At 41.3% G+C, this 19,527-nt stretch overlaps 2 protein-coding genes across 9 annotated transcripts in view; one reads left to right on the top strand and one right to left on the bottom strand.

The window, feature by feature from the left end:
* The window catches only part of SMIM36 (small integral membrane protein 36), a 31,929-nt gene extending 13,771 nt beyond the window's left edge, over positions 1-18,158 (top strand). Inside the window, exons 2-5 of one of the 8 annotated variants that reach the window (XM_064367576.1) lie at positions 9,271-9,367; positions 10,012-10,063; positions 12,871-13,046; positions 13,134-18,158. The gene's annotated coding sequence lies outside the window, so the exon portion shown is untranslated. Of the gene's footprint in view, positions 1-3,815; positions 3,862-9,270; positions 13,047-13,133 lie in introns of those variants that run through there. The other 7 variants (XM_064367574.1, XM_064367572.1, XM_064367575.1 and 4 more) reach the window with 7 other exon arrangements.
* Positions 18,159-18,544: 386 nt separating this feature from the next.
* On the bottom strand, positions 18,545-19,026 carry LOC105722767 (large ribosomal subunit protein eL29-like). The gene has a single exon (XM_012460451.3). It carries the CDS (start codon positions 19,024-19,026, stop codon positions 18,556-18,558), a length of 471 nt encoding a protein of 156 aa, XP_012315874.3. The 3' UTR covers positions 18,545-18,555.
* Positions 19,027-19,527: the final 501 nt, after the last annotated feature.

The raw sequence follows: 19,527 nt of genomic DNA, 5'->3' as shown, positions 1-19,527 counted from the left end.
CACAGAGTTGTGACAATTAAATGAGTTGTTCTAAATAAAATGTTTGGATATTTGCGAGACCCATACTAAGTGCTCATTAAATATTAGTGAAGATGATGATGATAATGGTGATGATAGAAAATGATACTCTCACACTGCTACCAGGTGTGAGCATTCATACAAGTTATAAGGCCACTTGATTAGATATATATGTGTAGAGCCTTTAAAATGTGAAGACACCTGACCTAGCAGGTCCACTTTCAAAAATTTCTTCTATGGAAAAAATTGAATAAGTGTATAAGAAGTACATACAAAGATGAATAAAGAAAAAAACATTGGCGACAAGCTAAATGTCCAAAAATGAAAATAGTTTAATAACATATGGTGGATTTTTACCGTGGAATAGTACGTCCTCATTGTAGCAACAAATATACTGACATTGTAATAGGCTAATAATCATATATTATTAAGTAAGAAAAGCTACCTTCTGAACAGCATATGCTATATGACCTCACGACAGTACAAAAACTATAATGTGCATATGTATGTCTAGAAGCACATGTCCTAAACTTGCATGCACAGTACTAAACCCTGGGAAATTGTAAAATTTTTCTTCTTTATGCTTGGGTAAAATTTCCAATTTTTCTAAAATGAATCTCTATTACTTGTGCAAGTGTTTGAAAGAAAGGCAAAAGGACTTTGGGTGAGCATTTCATAATGCAGCCTCCACGCTAACAGACTGCAATCAGGATGCCTCTGCCCGGAGCCAGAGGAGACACAAGTGCTTCCAGCCTGCAAGGATCAAGTGGGCGCATTTTTCCAGTCTCTACTGCAGAATCAGCAGACATGGGACTAGTGTCCTGGCCTGACTCAGGAGACTGACTTTGGGATGTTGGCTGAAGGCCAAAAAAGTAAATACTAAGGAAAACTGGGCCGTGTCATTGCCATCAGCCAACCTAAAAAACGTTTAATTTTCCAAGAATTGAAGGTGCAATTTCCAAGAGTCTAGGGGAGACAAAGACAGCCACTCACCTCACCTCTTACTGGGGTTTTCAGAAGTTTCTAGCAGCTTCCCTTCAGACTCAGCTAGCAGCCTTGTTTGAGGCTGGTCCAGAATCCACACTCCCTGTAGGCTCCTTTTAGCCATTTGCCAGGGAACGGCAAAGGCTGTCAGCAGCACTCCTCCAAGTAGTCAGCTGCAAGGAGTCTCAGCCTTGCATCTCCTAATTTCTCAAGGCAGAAAGGAACTGGAATTTTACTTAAGCCATTCTCTCCTTTCTGTGATGTTTTCTAGGCTCCCCATGGGTGATACTGCTGGAGGGAAGAAGGAAAAGCCCCCAGAGAGCTGAACTTCCTATTTACCCACAAGGACTGACCCAGGCATGCCTCAATTTCCATAAAGGCCCCCACCCATATATTCAGGCTTCATTTGTTGCTATCCTCCTCCATCTCTCTCTGTTCTGGTGTTTCTTGAGTATTCTCAGTTTCTTACATAAACCCTCCCCTTTTGTAGCCTCTGGAATTTTTGCAGGCAACTTCAGGGATCAGCCGATATGCCTCCTTCTCAGCACAGTCTTTCCTGATCCCTCACTTTCCCCACTCTGGATTAGGAAACTCTGTTCTGTGACCTCATAGCACCCTGTCCTAAACTCCACAGGGACACTTTTCCACTGTTAGAATCATTTGTTGCTGGTCTCTGTTCCCAACTCTAGTCCAAGCAACTTGCAGCCAGAGGCCATGCCTTATTCTCCTTTATATTCTCAGTGCCCAGCACATGGTACGTGCTGAACACACGTTTGTCAAATAATTAAATGAATGAGTTCATTCAGCCATCAATTGATCCTTAAATTGGTTGCAAATTATCTTCTTCTTAAAATCCAAACAATTCTGGGAATTTTCAGGGAGCTGATATTAGCTATTCTTGTTTTAGTGTGAATTCGTTTGTGTGATCCCATTGCTTTCCTTTCATGTTAAAGTAAGGAATAGGGAATTGAACTTTGACTTGGAGATTAAGTTCTTAGAATGGAGAACAGTAGTTCACTTTGGGTAGAATATAGGGTAGGGTATGATGCAGACTTATGGGAAGGGAAACACCAGCCCCGTTTCTAAAAGTGTGACAAGCTACATCAAAATCACCTGAGTGCTTATTTAAACTGCAACATCTAAGGCCCCAACCCAGACCCACACTGCCTAGAATCTAGTGAAATGGGCATGTGGCGCTTCATTCATCGTCAGCTGGTTTTGATCAGAGGAATTAGAAAGGCCTAAAGTTACTAGACACTTGGGGTCATGAAGAGAGATGCAGGTAGAGGTAGGAGCACACACAGATGGAGAGGAACATGCCGAGGCAGACCTTATCTCCTCTGAAATTTTGTCTAAGATTCCCCGTAAAAGAAAGCTCTTTCTTGGCCAGGCGTGGTGGCTCACGCCAGCACTTTGGAAGGCCGAGGTGGGCAGATCACCTGTGGTTGGGAGTTCAAGACCAACCTGACCAACATGGAGAAATCCCATCTCTACTAAAAGCACAAAATTAGCCGGGCATGGTGGCACATGCTATAATCCCACCTACTCGAGAGGCTGAGGCAGGAGAATCGCTTGAACCCAGGAGGCAGAGGTTGTGGTGAGCCAAGATCATCTGGGTAACAAAAGCAAAAATCCATCTCAAATAAAAAAAGAAAAGAAAGCTCTTTCTTTCTTCATCTCAATTCATTGTTTTATATCACATAGAAATCAGTGCTACTCTGTTCTTGGAAATTAACATTAAGCATAAAATAGTAGACTGGATAAGAATACATATGGATGCTAGAGATATACTGCCTAGTTCAAACTCTAGCTTCTAAACTCCCTTGACATGTAATCTTGGGTAGCTAATGTCTCAGTGCCTCAGTTTCCTCATAAAGTGGGAATGATAACAAGTAGATACCTACCTTCCAGGGCTTATGAAATTAAATGAACTACAACATATAAAGTGCTTAGAACTTCACGTAGCAAGTACAATATATATTAGATATTAACATTACTCTGTAAATTATAGCTTAAATAGGCAAATTGTTGTGTTCTTAGACCCAACAACTATAGAATATGTTGGTTTTTAAGATTTTTTTTTTCTGCTAGGCACAGTGGCTCTCACCTGTAATCCCAGCATTTTGGGAGGCCCAGGTGGGAGGAACAATTAAACCCAGGAGTTCAACTCCAGCCAGGGCAGCATAGGGAGACCTCATCTGTACAGAAAAAAAAAAAAAAAAAATCAGCAGTGTGTGGTGGAACACACCTGTGGTCCCAGCTACTTAGGAGGCTGAGGTGGGAGGACCTCTTGAGTCTGGAAGGTTGAGGCTGCAATGAGCTGTGATTGCTTGATTGCACTCCTGCCTGAGCAATAGAGCAGAGCAGACCCTATCTCAAAAAAAAAAAAAAAAAAAAAAAAGGAGAGAAAGAGAGAGAATATTTCTTTTCAGATTTAGTTTTTTATTTTGTTTATGACATTTTCAGATCTACTGAAAAATAGAGAAAATGATAGACATCGCCATAAAATTATCACCAGTAATTATCAAGATTTTGCCATCTTAGCCTAATCTATCCTTTAATAAAATATTTTAAGGAAAATCATATATATAATGTCATTTTACTCCTCTATATTTCATTATGCATCTCTAAAATATATGGATAGTTTCTCACATTACCTCAATGTTCTTACAATATCTGTGACATAAGCATTCCTTGGTATCACCTAAACCCAGTCAATGGTACCATATTTCCCTAATGGTTGAAATCAGAATCCAAACCAAGTCCACTCACCACATTTGGTCCTAATATTTCTTAATTCTCTTTTAATCTAGAACAGTCCTTCTTGCCTTTGCCTCATGGCATTGACTTATTGCAGAAACCAGGTCAGTCATTTTTGAAAATTTAATTTCATCTTACTAAAACTTTTATAAAAATAAAATTATGTGCAAATGTAAAAAAAAAGAAGAAGAATGTACCACATGCTTACAGTCACCACTCCTCAAGTTTTGCATGAGACAGCCCCAGTTTATACCTTTCGTCCCAGTACAATTATGAGTAACACTCCTCTCACTCTTAGTTGCCTACCCATTGGGAGTTTGTCTATTTGTTTTATTGCCTGCTTTAATTTGTTCTATCTGCCATATTTCCTATACATTGACATTAGCTAAAGACTTGATGCAGCTTCATCTTTTTTGATAAGAATTCTTCCTAGATGGTTCTGTTTGCTGTAAATATCTTTGTGCTTGGAGGTTTACAATGTCTGATTCTCCCACTTTTAGTGATACTCAAATTGATGAGTGAATCAGGGAATGTCCGCATGATCAAACCATTGTAAAGTTCTTCATCTACCTTTCATCTCATGGTTTCATTTCTTGTTGATAATTACCTGAATTGATTATTACAATAGATGTTAGAAAACAGTTCTAGCTCTATCAATCCTTCCATATTTGTTGGCTGGATTTTTTTTGTAAAGGAGAACTTTCCCTCCTCAATTAGGGCTTGGTTATCCTGCAGGATAATACATACAGGAAGGACTGAATAAATGCTTAACTCTTTCCTTTTAATGGTCAGTTTTCAGAATGGGAAGTTGAAACCTTAGTTACTTCCAGTGGGGTCCAACTTACTAATTTTTTTAGGTTTTTTTTGGTTGGTTGTTTTTCAGTAGGGTAATTTTTTCTGTTGAAAAAAGTTTGTATCATTATACATTGATGGTTTCTTATATGTTAAGCTTAAATACATTTATAAAACAAATTATCCTCATAAATTAGGAGCAGTCTATATTAGTCAGGGATCTCTGGAGAAACAAAGCTAATAGAATGTGCAGAGAGAAAGAGATTTATTTTAAGAAATTAGTTCACACAGGCTGGGCATGGTGGCTCATGCCTGTAATCCCAGCACTTTGGGAGGCCGAGGCAGGCGGATCACTTGAGGTAAGGCATTCAAGGCCAACCAGCCTGGCCAACATGGTGAAACCTATCTCTACTAAAAGTACAAAAATTAGCTAGCATGGAGGTGCATGCCTGTAATCCCAGCTGTTCAGGAGGCTGAGGCTTGAGAACCCCTTGAATCCAGAGGTGGAGGTTGCAGTGAGCCGAAATCATGCCACTGCACTCCAGCCTGGGTGACAGAGCAAGACTGTCTCAAAAAAAAGGAATTAGTTCACACAACTGTGGGGGCTGGCATTTCTGAAATGTGTAGGGCAGGCAGGCAGAGTAGAAGCCCAGAGGAGAGTTATTATTGCAGCTCAAGTCCGAAGGCAGTCTGGGCCTCAGTCTTTGTCTCTCGAGGCTTTCAACTGATTAGAGAAGGCCCACCCACATTACGGAGGGTCATCTGCTTTACTTAGACTACTGATTTAAATGTTAATCTCATTTCAAAAGTACCTTCCTAGCAACATTTAGACTGGTGTTTGACCATGTATCTGGGTACTGTGACCTAACTTAACTAATAAACTATTACACTGTCTCTGTATTTTTAAATAACAATAACATCTCCGGGTAGAAAATGCAAAAAGTAGTAGAATCAATTCTTACTGTGAGTGTTCATATATGGGAGAGAGCGCTCAGGCTGAACCAAACAAGAAACATTTGAATTTGTGATTTCTGAATGTTCTGGTTTTCACGCTAGACAAGAGCTGACAAAAAATGCCCCTGGCTCTGCTACTTCCTGTGTAACCTTGAGGAACTCACATTAGTTCAATGAGCCTCAGAACCTTCATCTAAAAACAAGGATAATAGCATCCATTTGGCCTGCCATTTGACAGCCAAGAGTTTGTGCACATTTTGAAGTCTCTGTATGTTACACAAATACGTTATTAGACCACTTTGGTTAAGACCCAATGAACCAGAGTGTCAAACAAATGTGCTCTGAAGCTATAGTCACGAGTGTAATGCTGCATTACGATGTTCAATGACTTTCTCTTCATTTGACAGAGACCATTACTCTCAGGTCTCACATTTTAAGAAAAGGGAAAGTTGTTATTCTCCTAAGGGAAAGAATAAGAGTACTAATTTTCCATATGAATGCCTCTATCAGTATTCAGTATTAGGGACTACAGTGTTTACCCCATAGGCCCTAATTAACTATGTCAGCAATGTAACAATAACAAATGCAAAAGATAAGTAAAGGTAGTTATCAACGTAGTAATAACAAATGTGAAGGCTGTCTCTTTGTGGTTCATTCAACAAACACTTATAAAAGTCCCATTAAATGTGAAAGACTATGCCAGGTGCTATTGAAGACACGGAAATGAATCAAATCCAGATTCTGTCCTCAAGCAAAGGACAGGCTATTAAGAGGAAGAAACCATAATTAAAAAGGAAAAATCTATAAGATTTGAATTTAAAAGTACAATGAGAGCACTTAGTAACAGCCTATGGAAGTCTGGAGAAGGAGAGATGAGTTTCAGTTGTAGGTTCCAGACAACTTCTTGGACAAGTTGGCACACTGAAGCTAGACTAAAGAATAGGAATACATTTGGACCTGTGAGATAGGCAGCGTGGGGCAGATGAAAGCTGGGGGGAACGTTGTGGATGTGGTGGGAGTATAAGACCATCGAAGGTCCTACAAAGTAGGAAGGAAGTATGGACATATGCTGTGTGTGGCAATCAATGAATTCTTTTCTTTGCCTCTAACTTCTTTCTCTGCAATTTTAGAAAGGATCTTAGGATTCATCTAATACTAGGATGGCAAAAAGTCTTCCTCTGTCTAGTTCACTAACTTCAATTGTTGGGTAACAGAAGGTCACACCTGGCTGGTTAGCTCAACAGAGAGGGTAACTGTCCTATACCACTTCATAAATAAAATTCTTATTTAAATCATGATGCTTTGCCAGACACAGTGACACATGCCTATAATCCCAGCACTTTGGGAGGTTGATGCAGGAGAATTGCTTGAGTCTAGGGGTTTGAAACAAGCCTGCGCAACATAGTAGGACCTCATTTCTACAAAAAAAATTAAATTAAAAAAAATAAAATTAGGCATAGTGGCATAAGCCTGTAGTCTCACCTACTTGGGAGGCTGAGGTTTGAGAATCACATGAGGCTAGGAGGTCGAGGCTGCAGTGACCCAGGATTGCACCACTGCACTCCAGCCTGGGCAACAGAGTGAGACCCTGTCTCAAAAAAACAATAATTATTATTACGATGCTTTCCAACTCTAAAACTCTATGACTCCCAGAAGCCAAATCTTGTCTGGAAGTTTTAAACATTTTAGCTAGAATAAATAAATAAATAAAAATTTTCTTAGCTAGAATACTTACACCCATGCTTCCTAAACACAAAATACAGAATTTAATCTAGGCTTCTCAATGATTCAGACTGGTCATCATTGAAAACAGGAGGGATTATACTGTGCTATATCACAGCATTGCCAGGATCCATGGAGGCACAGAGGATTATTTACTCTTAAATTTAGTGGCTCCAAAATGCTCTTTTCTTGTTATATATAGTGTTTTCTTTTTCTTCTGCCTGGTTATTGGGCATTTAAGCTCTCAGATTTCGGTGCTTTCAGTATATCTACCTATTTTGCCCCATTTTTGTTCTCTCTATTTGCTGTTCCTATTCTACTTGAAGCTTGGAAGTTACATAATGAAGTTCTGTTAGAATTGCACATAAAATAAGAGTAAATAAGCTCTGAGTATGAGTCTAAGAGGATTGTCTACATGTAAAGTATCTTAAACCTTAGTGCCATCTGGTCTGGCTGTTTAAAAGCGATGTGTGTGTGTGTGTGAGAGAGAGAGAGAAGAGACAGAGAAAGGGAAACACAGAGAGAGGACAGAGAGAGGGAGACAGAGAGAGGAAGAGACAGAGAGAGAGAGAGAGAAAGAGATAGAGAGAGAATGAAAGAGAATGTATGTGTGTGTGCATGTAAATGTAATTTTCCCTTCTGGCTTTTCACTACGACTGTGAGACAGCTAAATTTAAGATAAGTAAAGTGTGACAGTTTATAATTTGCCTAGAAAAATTGAGAAGCATAGAAAAATCTAAGATAACAAGAAATTTTGTCACACCGCATAGAAGAGATAATCATGGTTGCCCCTGCTGTTGTGCAGACCTTGTGATGATCATGAGGCAATGCAAAGAGCAACCATTATCTCTGAGAAACAGCAGCTACATGATTAGGCCAAGCTCCTATGGGGAAACTGAAAGAAAATGATTATTAGACTTGAGGTTTCCTGATCCCAAACCAGACTTCCTTCAACTTCTATGAAATTCTGTCCATATGATGATTATTATTAGACATCAAAAGAAATCCTGCACCTCTGCACTACATTGAAAAAGCATGTACCCAAGGGATGTGGGTTTGGAGTGAATACACCCCCCAAAAAAATCAGCCAATAAGTGGCTGAACGGAATCACCTGGAGAGCTTGTTTAAAATATGGATGCTTGGATCCCATTATCTAGAGTCTGTTTAGCAGCCTGGAGATTTAAATCAGAAGTTTGGGAGAGGTTTTCATCTTAAATACTTAAGCATTCACACCCAGGTTTGATTTTAGAGAAACTCAAATTGTCTTTGTGCTTCCAAACATTTAGTATTCAGGCCTGGGGTTTTAGATAGTCAAAAGATCATTGCTTTTTTTTTTTTTTTTTTTTTTTTTCAGAACACTCCTTTTTTCGTGCCTCTGCCTTTCCTGTCCAGCTCACTATGTACTTAGCCCCTTCACCCATGCCTGTGCCAAAAGTACAGCCTATCTAGGCACGCATGACATCCCAACCAATTTCTTTCTGTTCTACCTCTGCTCGTGGTGCTGAATTGGAAGTGGTGGCAAGGTTACTACAGGACACTCTAAGCGCCTGGCCCTCTTTCACAGAACAGGTGGCGTTGCAGGAGTAGGGTGAGGCTTTTTGCAGCAAAGATCATGTTTCTGAAGAAAAGGTCAAGTGGTCCAAGATAATGTTCACAGCAAAAATTGTGACAGTGTCCCGGCTAGGAAGTAAAAGCATTCTCCAGGGCTGAAGGCACAGCTACCATCCTCTGCAACAGCAGCAACAGGGGTTCTTACTGACAGCATACACAAGGAAAAGTGTTTTTGCTCATATCACCTCACTTAATACTCACAATGGCTCTAAGATGAAAATACTATTGTCCTTACTTAATAATAAAACTAAGGCTGAGAAGTAATTTGGTCAACCTTGTAAAATAAGAAAGAGGCAAAGCTGGGTTCAAAATCCTCACAACAGATGCAAAATCTGAATCTCAGCCACTAGGCTATGTTAGCACACAACCAGATTTACTTATTTATTTATTTACTACTTTTTGAGATGGGGTCTCCCTCTATTGCCCAGGTTGGAGTGCAATGGCGCAATCTCAGCTCACTGCAACCTCTCCCTACTGGTTCAAGTGATTCTCCTGCCTCGGCCTCCTGAGTAGGTGGGATTACAGGTATGCACCCACCACACCCAGCTAAGTTTTGTATTTTTAGTAGAGACAGGGTTTCACCATGTTATCCGGGTTGGTCTCAAACTCCTGACCTCAGGTAATCTGCCCCCATCAGCCTCCCAAAGTGGTAGGATTACAGGCATGAGCCACCATGCCCGGCTGCACAACTAGATTTAAATATATATTCAGATGTTGCAAGAATCCTGATACCTGCCTGTGGTCCTAAGCAATGCTATGGAGGATATATTCCATCCCTATACCTTGAGGTCATTGTAGCAATACTGAATCCTATGGGAGCAGGAGCTAGAAGCTTTACATGCACTGAAAAGCTGAGAAATCCTCTGTCTTTGGAAGTCAGCGTCAGGATCTGTAGCTGAGTCAATGCCTGGGAGAAACTTGTGGGTTAGGCTACCCCATTGGGAATGCAGAGAGCCCTCTCCATCAGAAAGATGGAGCACTATAGAGCTCACAAGAAATCACAGGAAAGCAGCCTTCCCATGAGTCTGCAGGACTTTGGAATCTCTGCTGCTGCACAGGGGTTTCATTCTCCTTTCCCAGATTCAAAATTAGACAATGATATGACAGATCTGGGTACAAATAGCATCCTCACCAATGAATATCCCAGTGGGTTTTTTTTTAATTCTCAGGTGGCTGAGGAGCTCCACAAAGGTGTCTTAAGAGACACTGTAAAGAAACAAGGTAAGTGCAATATGCCTGAGTTTTCACAGCCAATCCCATTTCAACCAGAACAGGGCTGCTAAAATGTGTTTTACATGTTGGACTTCCTTGTAAGCTTCTATTTGAAGGAAGCATTCCATGTCAAGAAACACGTTTGTAAATGACTGTTTCTATCCTCTTAAACTGGACTACTATTATTCCTAAACCCTACCAGATGGTTGGAGATCTAAGACTGAATAAAATCTAAGGAATAGGCCCGGTGCGGTGGCTCACACCTGCACTCCCAGCACTCTAGGAAGTGAAGGCAAGCAGATCACTTGAGCCCAGGAGTTCAAGACCAGCCTGGGCAACACGGCAAGATCTTGTCTCTACTAAAAATACAAAAATTAGCTGGGTATTGTGGCACTTGTAGTTGCAGCTACTTGGGAGGCTGAGGTGGGAGGATCACTTGAACCTGGAAGGTCGAGGCTGCATTGAGACAAGATCACACTACTGAACTCCAGCCTGGGTGACAGAGCGAGAGCTTGTCTCAAAAAAAAAAAAAAAAAATCTGAGGAATAACCTACCCCCAACATAACAATAGGTACTCCCTGACTTTTTTTGAGACAAGATCTCACTTTGTCGCCCAGGCTAGAGTGCACTGGTGCAGTCACAGCTCACTGCAACCTCAACCTCTGAGATTCAAGTGGTTCTCTCACCTCAGCCTCCCTACAGGTGCATACCATCACTCCCAGCTAATTTTTGTATTTTTTTGTAGAGACAGGATCTCACCACATTGCCCATGCTGGTCTCAAACTCCTGGGCTCAAACAATCCACCTGCCTTGGCCTCCCAAAATGCTGTGATTACAGACATGAGCCATCATGCCCAGCTTCAAATATCCTTGATGGGAAAATTGTACCCTTCTCTGAGGAAAGAGATGCCTCTTCAGTTAAACTTGATTCTTCAGGTCATAAAGGGATAGAAGACGAGCATCCAAGTCCCTGTACATCACTATGGTGAGAGAAACCTCAGCCAATTCTACAAGCACGATGGAGATTTAATCAAATCATATCAGAACACCTACCGTATATAGACATTCAGAGAAAGCCTGCGTTCTACTGGGGAAATATGAAGAAAGGAGTGTGCAAGAAAGACAGTAGCCACATGGGCCTGGCAGTTACTCTTGGTTACCTACTTGTTGATCATACTCCACCCATATTTCACCTCTTCTTTGCTGGCAGGGTCTCATCTCCCTTTGTTTAGGCTGAAAACGTCAAATATTCACTTTCCCAACTTCTTTAGTAACTAGGACATGGGAATATGTCCCATTTCTCTAAAAGTGTTCTGGGAAGAGCAGTTCGCTCTCTCTCCAAAAAAAAAAGAAGGGTAATAGGTCCATGAAAATGCCCCTCTTCTTCACTTGCCAGGCCCTTGGAAAACATTATCCCTTTTTATCCTCATAGCAACGCTATGAGGTAATTAATAATATCTTTCCAAGTTTAGAAATAAAGAAACTGAGGCTTAGAAAGGTAAATAACCTGACCACGACCATATCTAATAAATGGTAGAGCCAAGATTTGAACCCAGATCTATGTGACTTCTGTTATGGGTTGAATTGTGTCCCCCTAAAAAGATATGTTGAGGTCCTAATCCCCAGTACACAGAATGAGGCCTCCTCCAGAAATAGGGTCTCTACAGAGGTAATCAAGTTAAAATAGGGTCATTACAGTGGGCCCTAATCTAACTTGACCAGCGTAATGATAAAAAAGGGGAAATTTGTGCACAGAGACAGACAGACATAGAAGACGCTCTAAGGCATGCAGGGCGAAGACAGTCATGTGTCTGGGATGATGCATCTCCAAGCCCGGGAACTCAAGAATTGAATGCAAACGGGAAGTCAGAGAAGGCAAGGAATGATTCTCTTCCCATAGAGCCATCAGAAAACTTGGCTCTGCCATCACCTTCATTTAAGGCTTCTAGCCTCCACAACTATGAAACAATACATTTCTGTTGTTTAAAGCCACCTTGATTGTATTACTTTTTTTTTTTTGAAACAGTGACACTCCATCGCCCACACTAGAGTGCAATGGTATGATCATAGCTCATTGCAGCCTCAACCCCCTGGGCTCAAGCAATCCTCCTGCCTCAGCCTTCCAAGTAGCGAGGACTACAGGTGAGGACTACACGTGAGCCACCGCATGTGGTCCCATTTTTTGGTACTTGTTATGGCAGCCCTAGGGAACTAAAACAACTCCCAAACCATCAAAGAGGTTATTATTATAATGCCTCCCTGAAAATGTGCAAATTTAGTTTTGCCTGGGAATGGCACTAGAGTAGCAGAGACAATCCTAAAAAATAATGACAGTCTTGGCCAGCCATGATGGCTCACTCCTGTAATCCCAGCACTTTGGGAAGCTGAGACAGGTGGATCACTTAAGGTCAGGAGTTCAAGACCAGCCTAGCCAACATAGCAAAATTTCGTCTCTACTAAAAATACAAAAAATTAGCCGGGCATGGTGACACGTGCCTGCAGTCACCTTCTCAGGACCTGAGGTGGGAGAATTATTTGAACCCAGGAGGTGGAGGTTGCAGTGAGCCAAGATCACACCACTGCACTCCAGCCTGGGCGACAGAGCTAGACTCCGTCTCAAAAAAAAAAGAAAAAAAGTCGCAACAATCTTCATGAAGGCACAAGGACCGTGTATTGGCCCAGCAGGAGAGCCAGGTTGCAGCAGAGACAATCACAAACTCAATCTGCCTTTATCAAACTAAAAATATGGCCAAAGGTTCTTGCTATGTAAGGCTCCAACACCCTTTGAGGTTGGTGTCTCTGTTTGCATTCTATAGGTGATGGAACTGACTGGCCCCCGAATCCCACAGCTAATAAAAAGAAGCCTTTGAACCTATAGTTTCTAATAAGGCCTACTGCTCTTTCTGCCTGCTGTGACTTACTGTCATGGGAGACCATCCTCAAGGACATTTCATGGCCTCTGGATGTGGGCAGACATTAGAACGAACACTGTGTAAGTACAATATTTGCCTCATGCTTTGTGTTTCTATTTGGAACAGGTTTTGGTTTTAGGGTTTTTTTTGTTTGTTTGTTTTTTTAGGACTTAATTGGTCAGTGTAACAATTGCAGTTCCTCTGTGTGTTGTCTCAGAACACCCACCTGCATCTCCCTGATGGCCTCATTTCCCCCTTCTGTTACTGTGCATTCCACTGCAGCAGAGCCAATAATTGCAACTAATTAATTTAAGAATTGCCTTGAGATAAGAACAAAAGTGCTTACGTGGAGGAAGTCAGCGGGTTGGAGGTAGGCAAAAGAACTTGCTCCTCAAGAGGAAACTCTGAACTTTGGCTTCCAGCCCTTGGCACCTCTGATACCACCAAGTCCATGATCTGTGGCTTTTCTGTTGAGCAGACCCAGGATGCTTCCTCTACAGCTGAGGGAATCACTTCAGTGAAAGCTCCTCCTCCTGCCCACTCCCTCAGCCTGGAAAGCAGCAGGAATGTTGTGGGTCATCACCACCCAGGGTGCCATGAAGAAGAACTCCAACATAAAGAAAATGGAAGATGACAACTCAAGCTACAGGTTCCGCACTTGAGAACTCCAAGAGGGAAGGAATATGATGTCTGGACTTATCTTTTCTTCATCATTTAGCTCAACTTTTCAGAATGTGATTTTTTGTAACTTCTTTTGCCCTACATTTATCATGGACCCCTGCTTGATAACCTGCAAACTCCCATACTTAGCATCTAAAGCTCTCCATACACTGACACTAACTTCTCATTCAAACTAGACTTCAGCCACTCCCGAACTTGAAGCCTCCCTTCTAACCAAATGACTCCAAAATATCTGTGGTACTTTCTTATCTTCCTGTCTCCTGGCTCAAAGCACTTCCCCACTGGAATCCCATCATAACAAAATAGACATGAAAGGGCACCCATCCTGCAGTCCAGTGGATCTAAATCATCTATCCAGAGACTGGCTTTACTCAAACCATCTAAGGAGCTTATCAGAAACCCTGAGCTCTACTGCCAGATAGTTCTCCTGCACAACCAAGTTTGGAAACTCCTAATAGCCCAAACTCACTCTGCCAGTGCAGGGCTCTCCTCTATACCATTCTAAGACACAGAAACCAGTCTCGGCTTGAACATTCACTGTGGTCTGGAAATCACCACCTGATGGAAGAACTGAATTCCATTTTTAAACAAAGCTAATTGTCAAAAATGTATGCCATTTGTTGAGGCAATGTCATCTTCTCTGCAAATTCCACTATTTGACCTAATTTTGTCATATGCATCTACCCAACATACACACAATAACTCTTCCAACAGCAGTTGTTCAAATATCTAAAGATAGACATAATATCCCATGCATCCCACACCCAAAATCATAAGTCTTCAAACCCTCTGCTAAACAACTCTAATTCCTCCAAATGTAAACGATAATTGATCATGATGATCATAATCCTTGGCATAATCCACGAAATAGATGCTATCATTATTTCCATTATACAGACAAGTAAACCGAGGCTGTGAGAGGTTAAGTAACTTCCCCAAGGTGACACAGTAAGCGTCAACTTGTGTCCGTCTGAACAAGTCTGACACCAAAATGATGTTATTACACTTTGCTGTGCTGTCCCTAATTTGTTCGTTTTGTTTGAACAATCTCCGATTTTAATATCGCTCATTCAATGTCATACCCAGAATGGAACACATTGCTTGTGAACTTGTGTGCCCAACACAGAGCACACAGCCCTCTTGCTGTCCACCGTTCACTTCTATCCATGTAGCCCAAGATGATCTTGGTATTTCCTGGTAGCTCCATCACACAGTTGACTGATATCAATTAAACTGCTTTGATTTATTTTCACATGAACTGCTATAAAGTCAGGTATTATTTCCATTTTATCAATTGCCTATTGTGTGCAAACCCAAGAACTATGGACTAAGGATACTGGAGTGGATACAATGTTAGATAAGGCACACCTGCTCTCAAAGGAGTGAATGAAAGAAAAGGAAAGGAAAATACTCAGTGGAAAAGGTTAGAGAAGTGGTTCCCATCCTTATCAATAGCATTTATATAACTGTCAGGTGGAGAGAGCTTAGGGGGGCCCAATCCTTTTTCAACTCTGTGATAATTGTAACTTTGTGACTATATAATCCCTATTACTAAAGCCTGAACAGAAGAACAGGTCAGTTGCTTAAAGCTACCATTCTGTTTCTTATCCTGTGCCTTTTAAACCTGAGTTGAAGACTTTCCTTCTATATGCACTGAGTTGTATCTTATGTATTTAATTTGTGAGTCTTGGCCATCTTTCCAAACTTTAGAAGTTTTTTTATTTTTTTAGTTTTGTTTTTTAACCCGATTCTGCCATATAATGTCTTGGTCAGCACTACCAGATCTGAACTTCCTACAAATGGAATTAACATGCCCTCTATGTTCCAGATGAAAGCATCGAACGGGAATTGAGCCTAGACAAGTAGCACTGCAGTAGAGATACAAGCTCAATTTAGGAAAGGCCTCTGCTGAGCTTGTTCATTAACTCCCCAGCACGTGGCACAGGGTTCCACGTGGAATGAATACATATTGAGCCTTGTATAAATCAATTAATTAATTAAGATCCTTCTCCAGTATCAAACCATAGAACATTAGAATGTCCTAGGTGGACAGGACCTTAAAAGTCATTTAGCATCCTCTTTTTTGTTTTTGTTTTTTTGTTTTTATAAGACAAGGCCTTGCTCTGTCACCCAGGCTGGAGTGCAGTGGCACAATCTCAGATCACTGCAACCTCTGCCTCCTGGGTTCAAGTGATTCTCATGCCTCAGCCTCCTGAATATCTGGGATACAGGCCCATGCCACCACACTAGGCTAATTTTTGTGTTTTTAGTAGAGTCCAGGTTTTGCCGTGTTGACCAGGCTGGTTTGTCTGGGCCTCAAGTGATCCACCCATCTCACCCTCCCAAAGTGCTGGGATTATAGGCACCCAGTCTTCAACATCCTCTTTTCTTATAGTCAGAAAATGAAACCCCAAAAGGAACAAGTATTGACCTCAAGTACCTACTTCGGGGGAAAAAACACAGATCAATTACCCAGGCTTCCTATTTTCAAATGCAGAGCACTTTCCACCACACCAAGCCAAGGACTTACTAATCAATATTCTCCTATTATGTTTGTCTAGCCTTTAAATATACTACAGTAATCCCCTCTTATTCTCAGTATAGTATAATAAGAGACCACATATTTATATAACTTTTATTACAATATATTGTTATTATTATTTAGAAACATGGTCTTATTCTTGTCACCCAGGCTGGAATGCAGTGGCCAGGTCATAACACACTGCAGCCTCAAACTCCTGAGCTCAAGCAATACTCTTGCCTCAGCCAAGTAACTGGGCTACATACAGGCTTGTGCCACCATGACTGACAATATTTTTTTTAGAGATGGGGTCTCACTGTGTTGCCCAGGCTGACTTTGAACTCCTGGGCTCAAGCAATCTTCTCACCTCAGCCTCCCAAAGTGCTGGGATTACAGGTGTGAGCCACAGTGTTCAGCTTTATTATTATTATTAGTCTCTTACTGTGCCTAATTTTAAAATTAAGCTTTATCATAGACATTATGTATAGGAAAAATAATAGTATATATTGGGTTCAGTACCACCTAAAGTTGAAAATATCCACTGGGGGTCTTAGAACAGATCCCCTGAGAATAAGTGGTGAGGGGGTGGTTACTGTATTATTATATAGCCTGGAGAATCATGTGGAATTCCAATTAGAACAGAAGAAATACCTTTTCCTTCTGACTCAGAGGCCAAATGTTCTTGGGTAAATGAAGCTAAATTCCCAGCTTAGAATTAAACTTATTATCATATGGGAAAGGCCTCTTTAACAGAGAGTTATCCAGCTTTGTAGGGGTTGGGAGGAGTCTTCCATCATTCCTCAGACACAGTAAGTGGCCTTCAAAGGACCTCTCCACATCTGAGGCTCATGACCCCCTAGGCCTGAGTATTCTGTCTCTGGGCCTGACCTATTATAGATTGTGCTTTCTAATCCACAGTAAATATTAAAGTGTTATGAATTGTTGAGCGCCTATTATGTGCTAGTCCCTTATAAAACTGAAGTATGGTTTTAGTTCTTTATTTCAAATCCTCATGACAACCCTGCATGCCCGTAATTGTAAAATTTTTATTTATTTATTTATTTAGAGACATAATTTCTGTTGCCCAGGCTGGAGTGCAGTGGTTCTATCATAGCTCACTGCAACTTCAAATTCCTAGGCTCAAATGATCCTCCCACGTTAGCCTCCTGAGTTGCTAAGACTACAGGCACATGCCACCACACCTGGCTAATTCTTTAAATTTTTGTAGGGATGAGGTCTCGCTACATTGCTAAGGCTGGTCCTGAATTCCTGGCCTCCCAAAGTGCTGAGATTACAGACATGAGTCACCATGCCCTGCACATGGCATCTTTTATTAGCCCATTTTCAGATGAGGAAATGAACAGCCAGAGGTTAATATATTAAGTTAATATATGTAATACTTATTAATACTTAAGTATTAATTAACTTAATATCTATATTAATAATACTTTTCAGTATCAAGTGGAGAAGTCAATATTCAACCCAGGTCTATTGATCTAAATTCAAGATTTAATCCAAGGCCATACACTTCCCACAACATCAAACTGCTTGCCCTAAAATCTGTCCAAAATTATTTCAAGCTAGACCTTAACTATCTCACTAACAAATTACCCAGAAAAATACGAATTTGTCTATCACCATATCTACAGTCTTTCCCATCTGGTACTCCAGACCAGTGTCTCGGTGGATTCCTAATGTAACCTACATTTGCAGCCTTCTTCCACAAGAATTCTCTGCCCTGAATTGTTCTATTGACTAGCCACATTACAGAATCAAAAGCAGTCTGATTTCAAGGAGACATTTAACTCATTCAATACCACCACTGGTGGGAGTCTGTATTTTTGGTTTTTGTTTGTGTTTGCTTTTTTGCCTCATTAAAGAAATGAAGATCATAAAAATGAGTTACGTTTTTCTGGATATTCATAGAAATGTGTTTTTCTGTGTTTAAATGTACAGAACAATTTATACACAAATAAATTATTTACTTATGCGTTTTGTTTTGGCATTTGTTTTTGTTTTTTGAGACAGGGTCTCACTCTGTTGTCCAGGCTGGAGTGCAGTGGCACAATCACAGCTCACTACAGCCTGGAACTCCTGGACTCAAGCAACCCTCCCACTCCTCTGTTATTAGTCCTCTTCCCCACCGCAGTCCTTGGCAATCACTGGTCTGATTTATGTTCCTAGAGTTTCACCTTTTTCTGAATGTCTTATAAATGAGATCATACTATATGTAGCTCTTGAGTATGGCTTTCCCACTTAGTATTTTTTTTTTTCCTGCCTCAGGTTTATTTGTATAAATAGCACAGGAGGACGCCAGCCCCATGCAGATGGCAGCCCTGGGGGGGTCGCGCCAGTCCTTCTGTCCTCACGTTGGCAGACAGAGATATCTACTCTGAAGCCTTTGTAGGGGCCTGGGCACCTTTGGGAGCCTGAGCTGGAACTGAAGCTGGAGCTGCAGCCTGGGCCTTGGTTTGATCCTTGGCCTTGGCCTTGACCTTTGGCCAGCAGAGCCTGAGCCCCTTGGCAATGCGTGCACGAGCACGCTTCCCAAGCTTGGGGTGGACAATGTAGGCAAGTCGATCGAGCTTGTAGCTGACACCCTTTGGGATCTTGGGCTTAACCTCCTTGGGCTTTACGAGGGCCTTGATGGCCTCGGCACTTGCGCTCATGGCCTTGGCATTGTTGGCCTGCATCTTCAGGCCCTTCTTGTTGTGCTTCTTGGCAAAGCGCAAGTTCCTCAGGAACTTGGGGTTCACCCCCTTAAGAGATTCGTATCTTTGTGATCGGGGTTTCTTGATACCGTTTCTGTGCCATTTTCGGGACTGGTTGTGTGTGGTGTGGTTCTTGGACTTGGCCATGTCTGCACCTAAGCCGCGGTTCCCGAAGCACCTAGGACCGGAAGAGCTTCCACTTAGTATTATGTTTTGAGATTCATCTATGTTGTTGCACGGATAATCAGTTCTTTTAAACAAGGATATTTTGAGAGCGTATGAGCAAGAGAAAAGAGAGAAGGAAGAAGAATAGAACAATGATTTGGGGGAGCAAGGTGATGTTGAGTCAAGAATCAGGTGTTTGGAAAATTGAACACACTCAAAATATGGTGTAATTATTTTAGATTTTTTTCCCAAAATCTAGTGTACACAAATCTCTCCCTTCTCCCTCTCCTGGGCCTTGGGTTAGAGTTAAGATAATTATACTTCTCAGTTCCCAATATCTTACTACCTTCAGTCTGTGCAAGGCCTTAATAAATAGTAACAATTTGTTCAATAAATATTTTTATGTTATTTATTTATTTTTGAGAGACAGGGTCTCACTCTGTTGCCCAGGTTGAGTGCAGTGGCACCATCATAGCTTACTAC

Source organism: Aotus nancymaae, unplaced genomic scaffold (genome assembly GCF_030222135.1).
Source record: "Aotus nancymaae isolate 86718 unplaced genomic scaffold, 86718_ANA_hifiasm-v0.15.2.pri h1tg000072l, whole genome shotgun sequence".
Classification (NCBI taxonomy): domain Eukaryota; kingdom Metazoa; phylum Chordata; class Mammalia; order Primates; family Aotidae; genus Aotus; species Aotus nancymaae.
The sequence above is the reverse complement of the archived record's forward strand: the minus strand, read 5'-3'. Positions and strand labels throughout refer to the sequence as shown.

Excerpts from the sequence above, each read along its gene's own strand:
- LOC105722767 (XM_012460451.3), bottom strand. The coding sequence starts at position 19,026 with ATGGCCAAGTCCAAGAACCACACCACACACAACCAGTCCCGAAAATGG.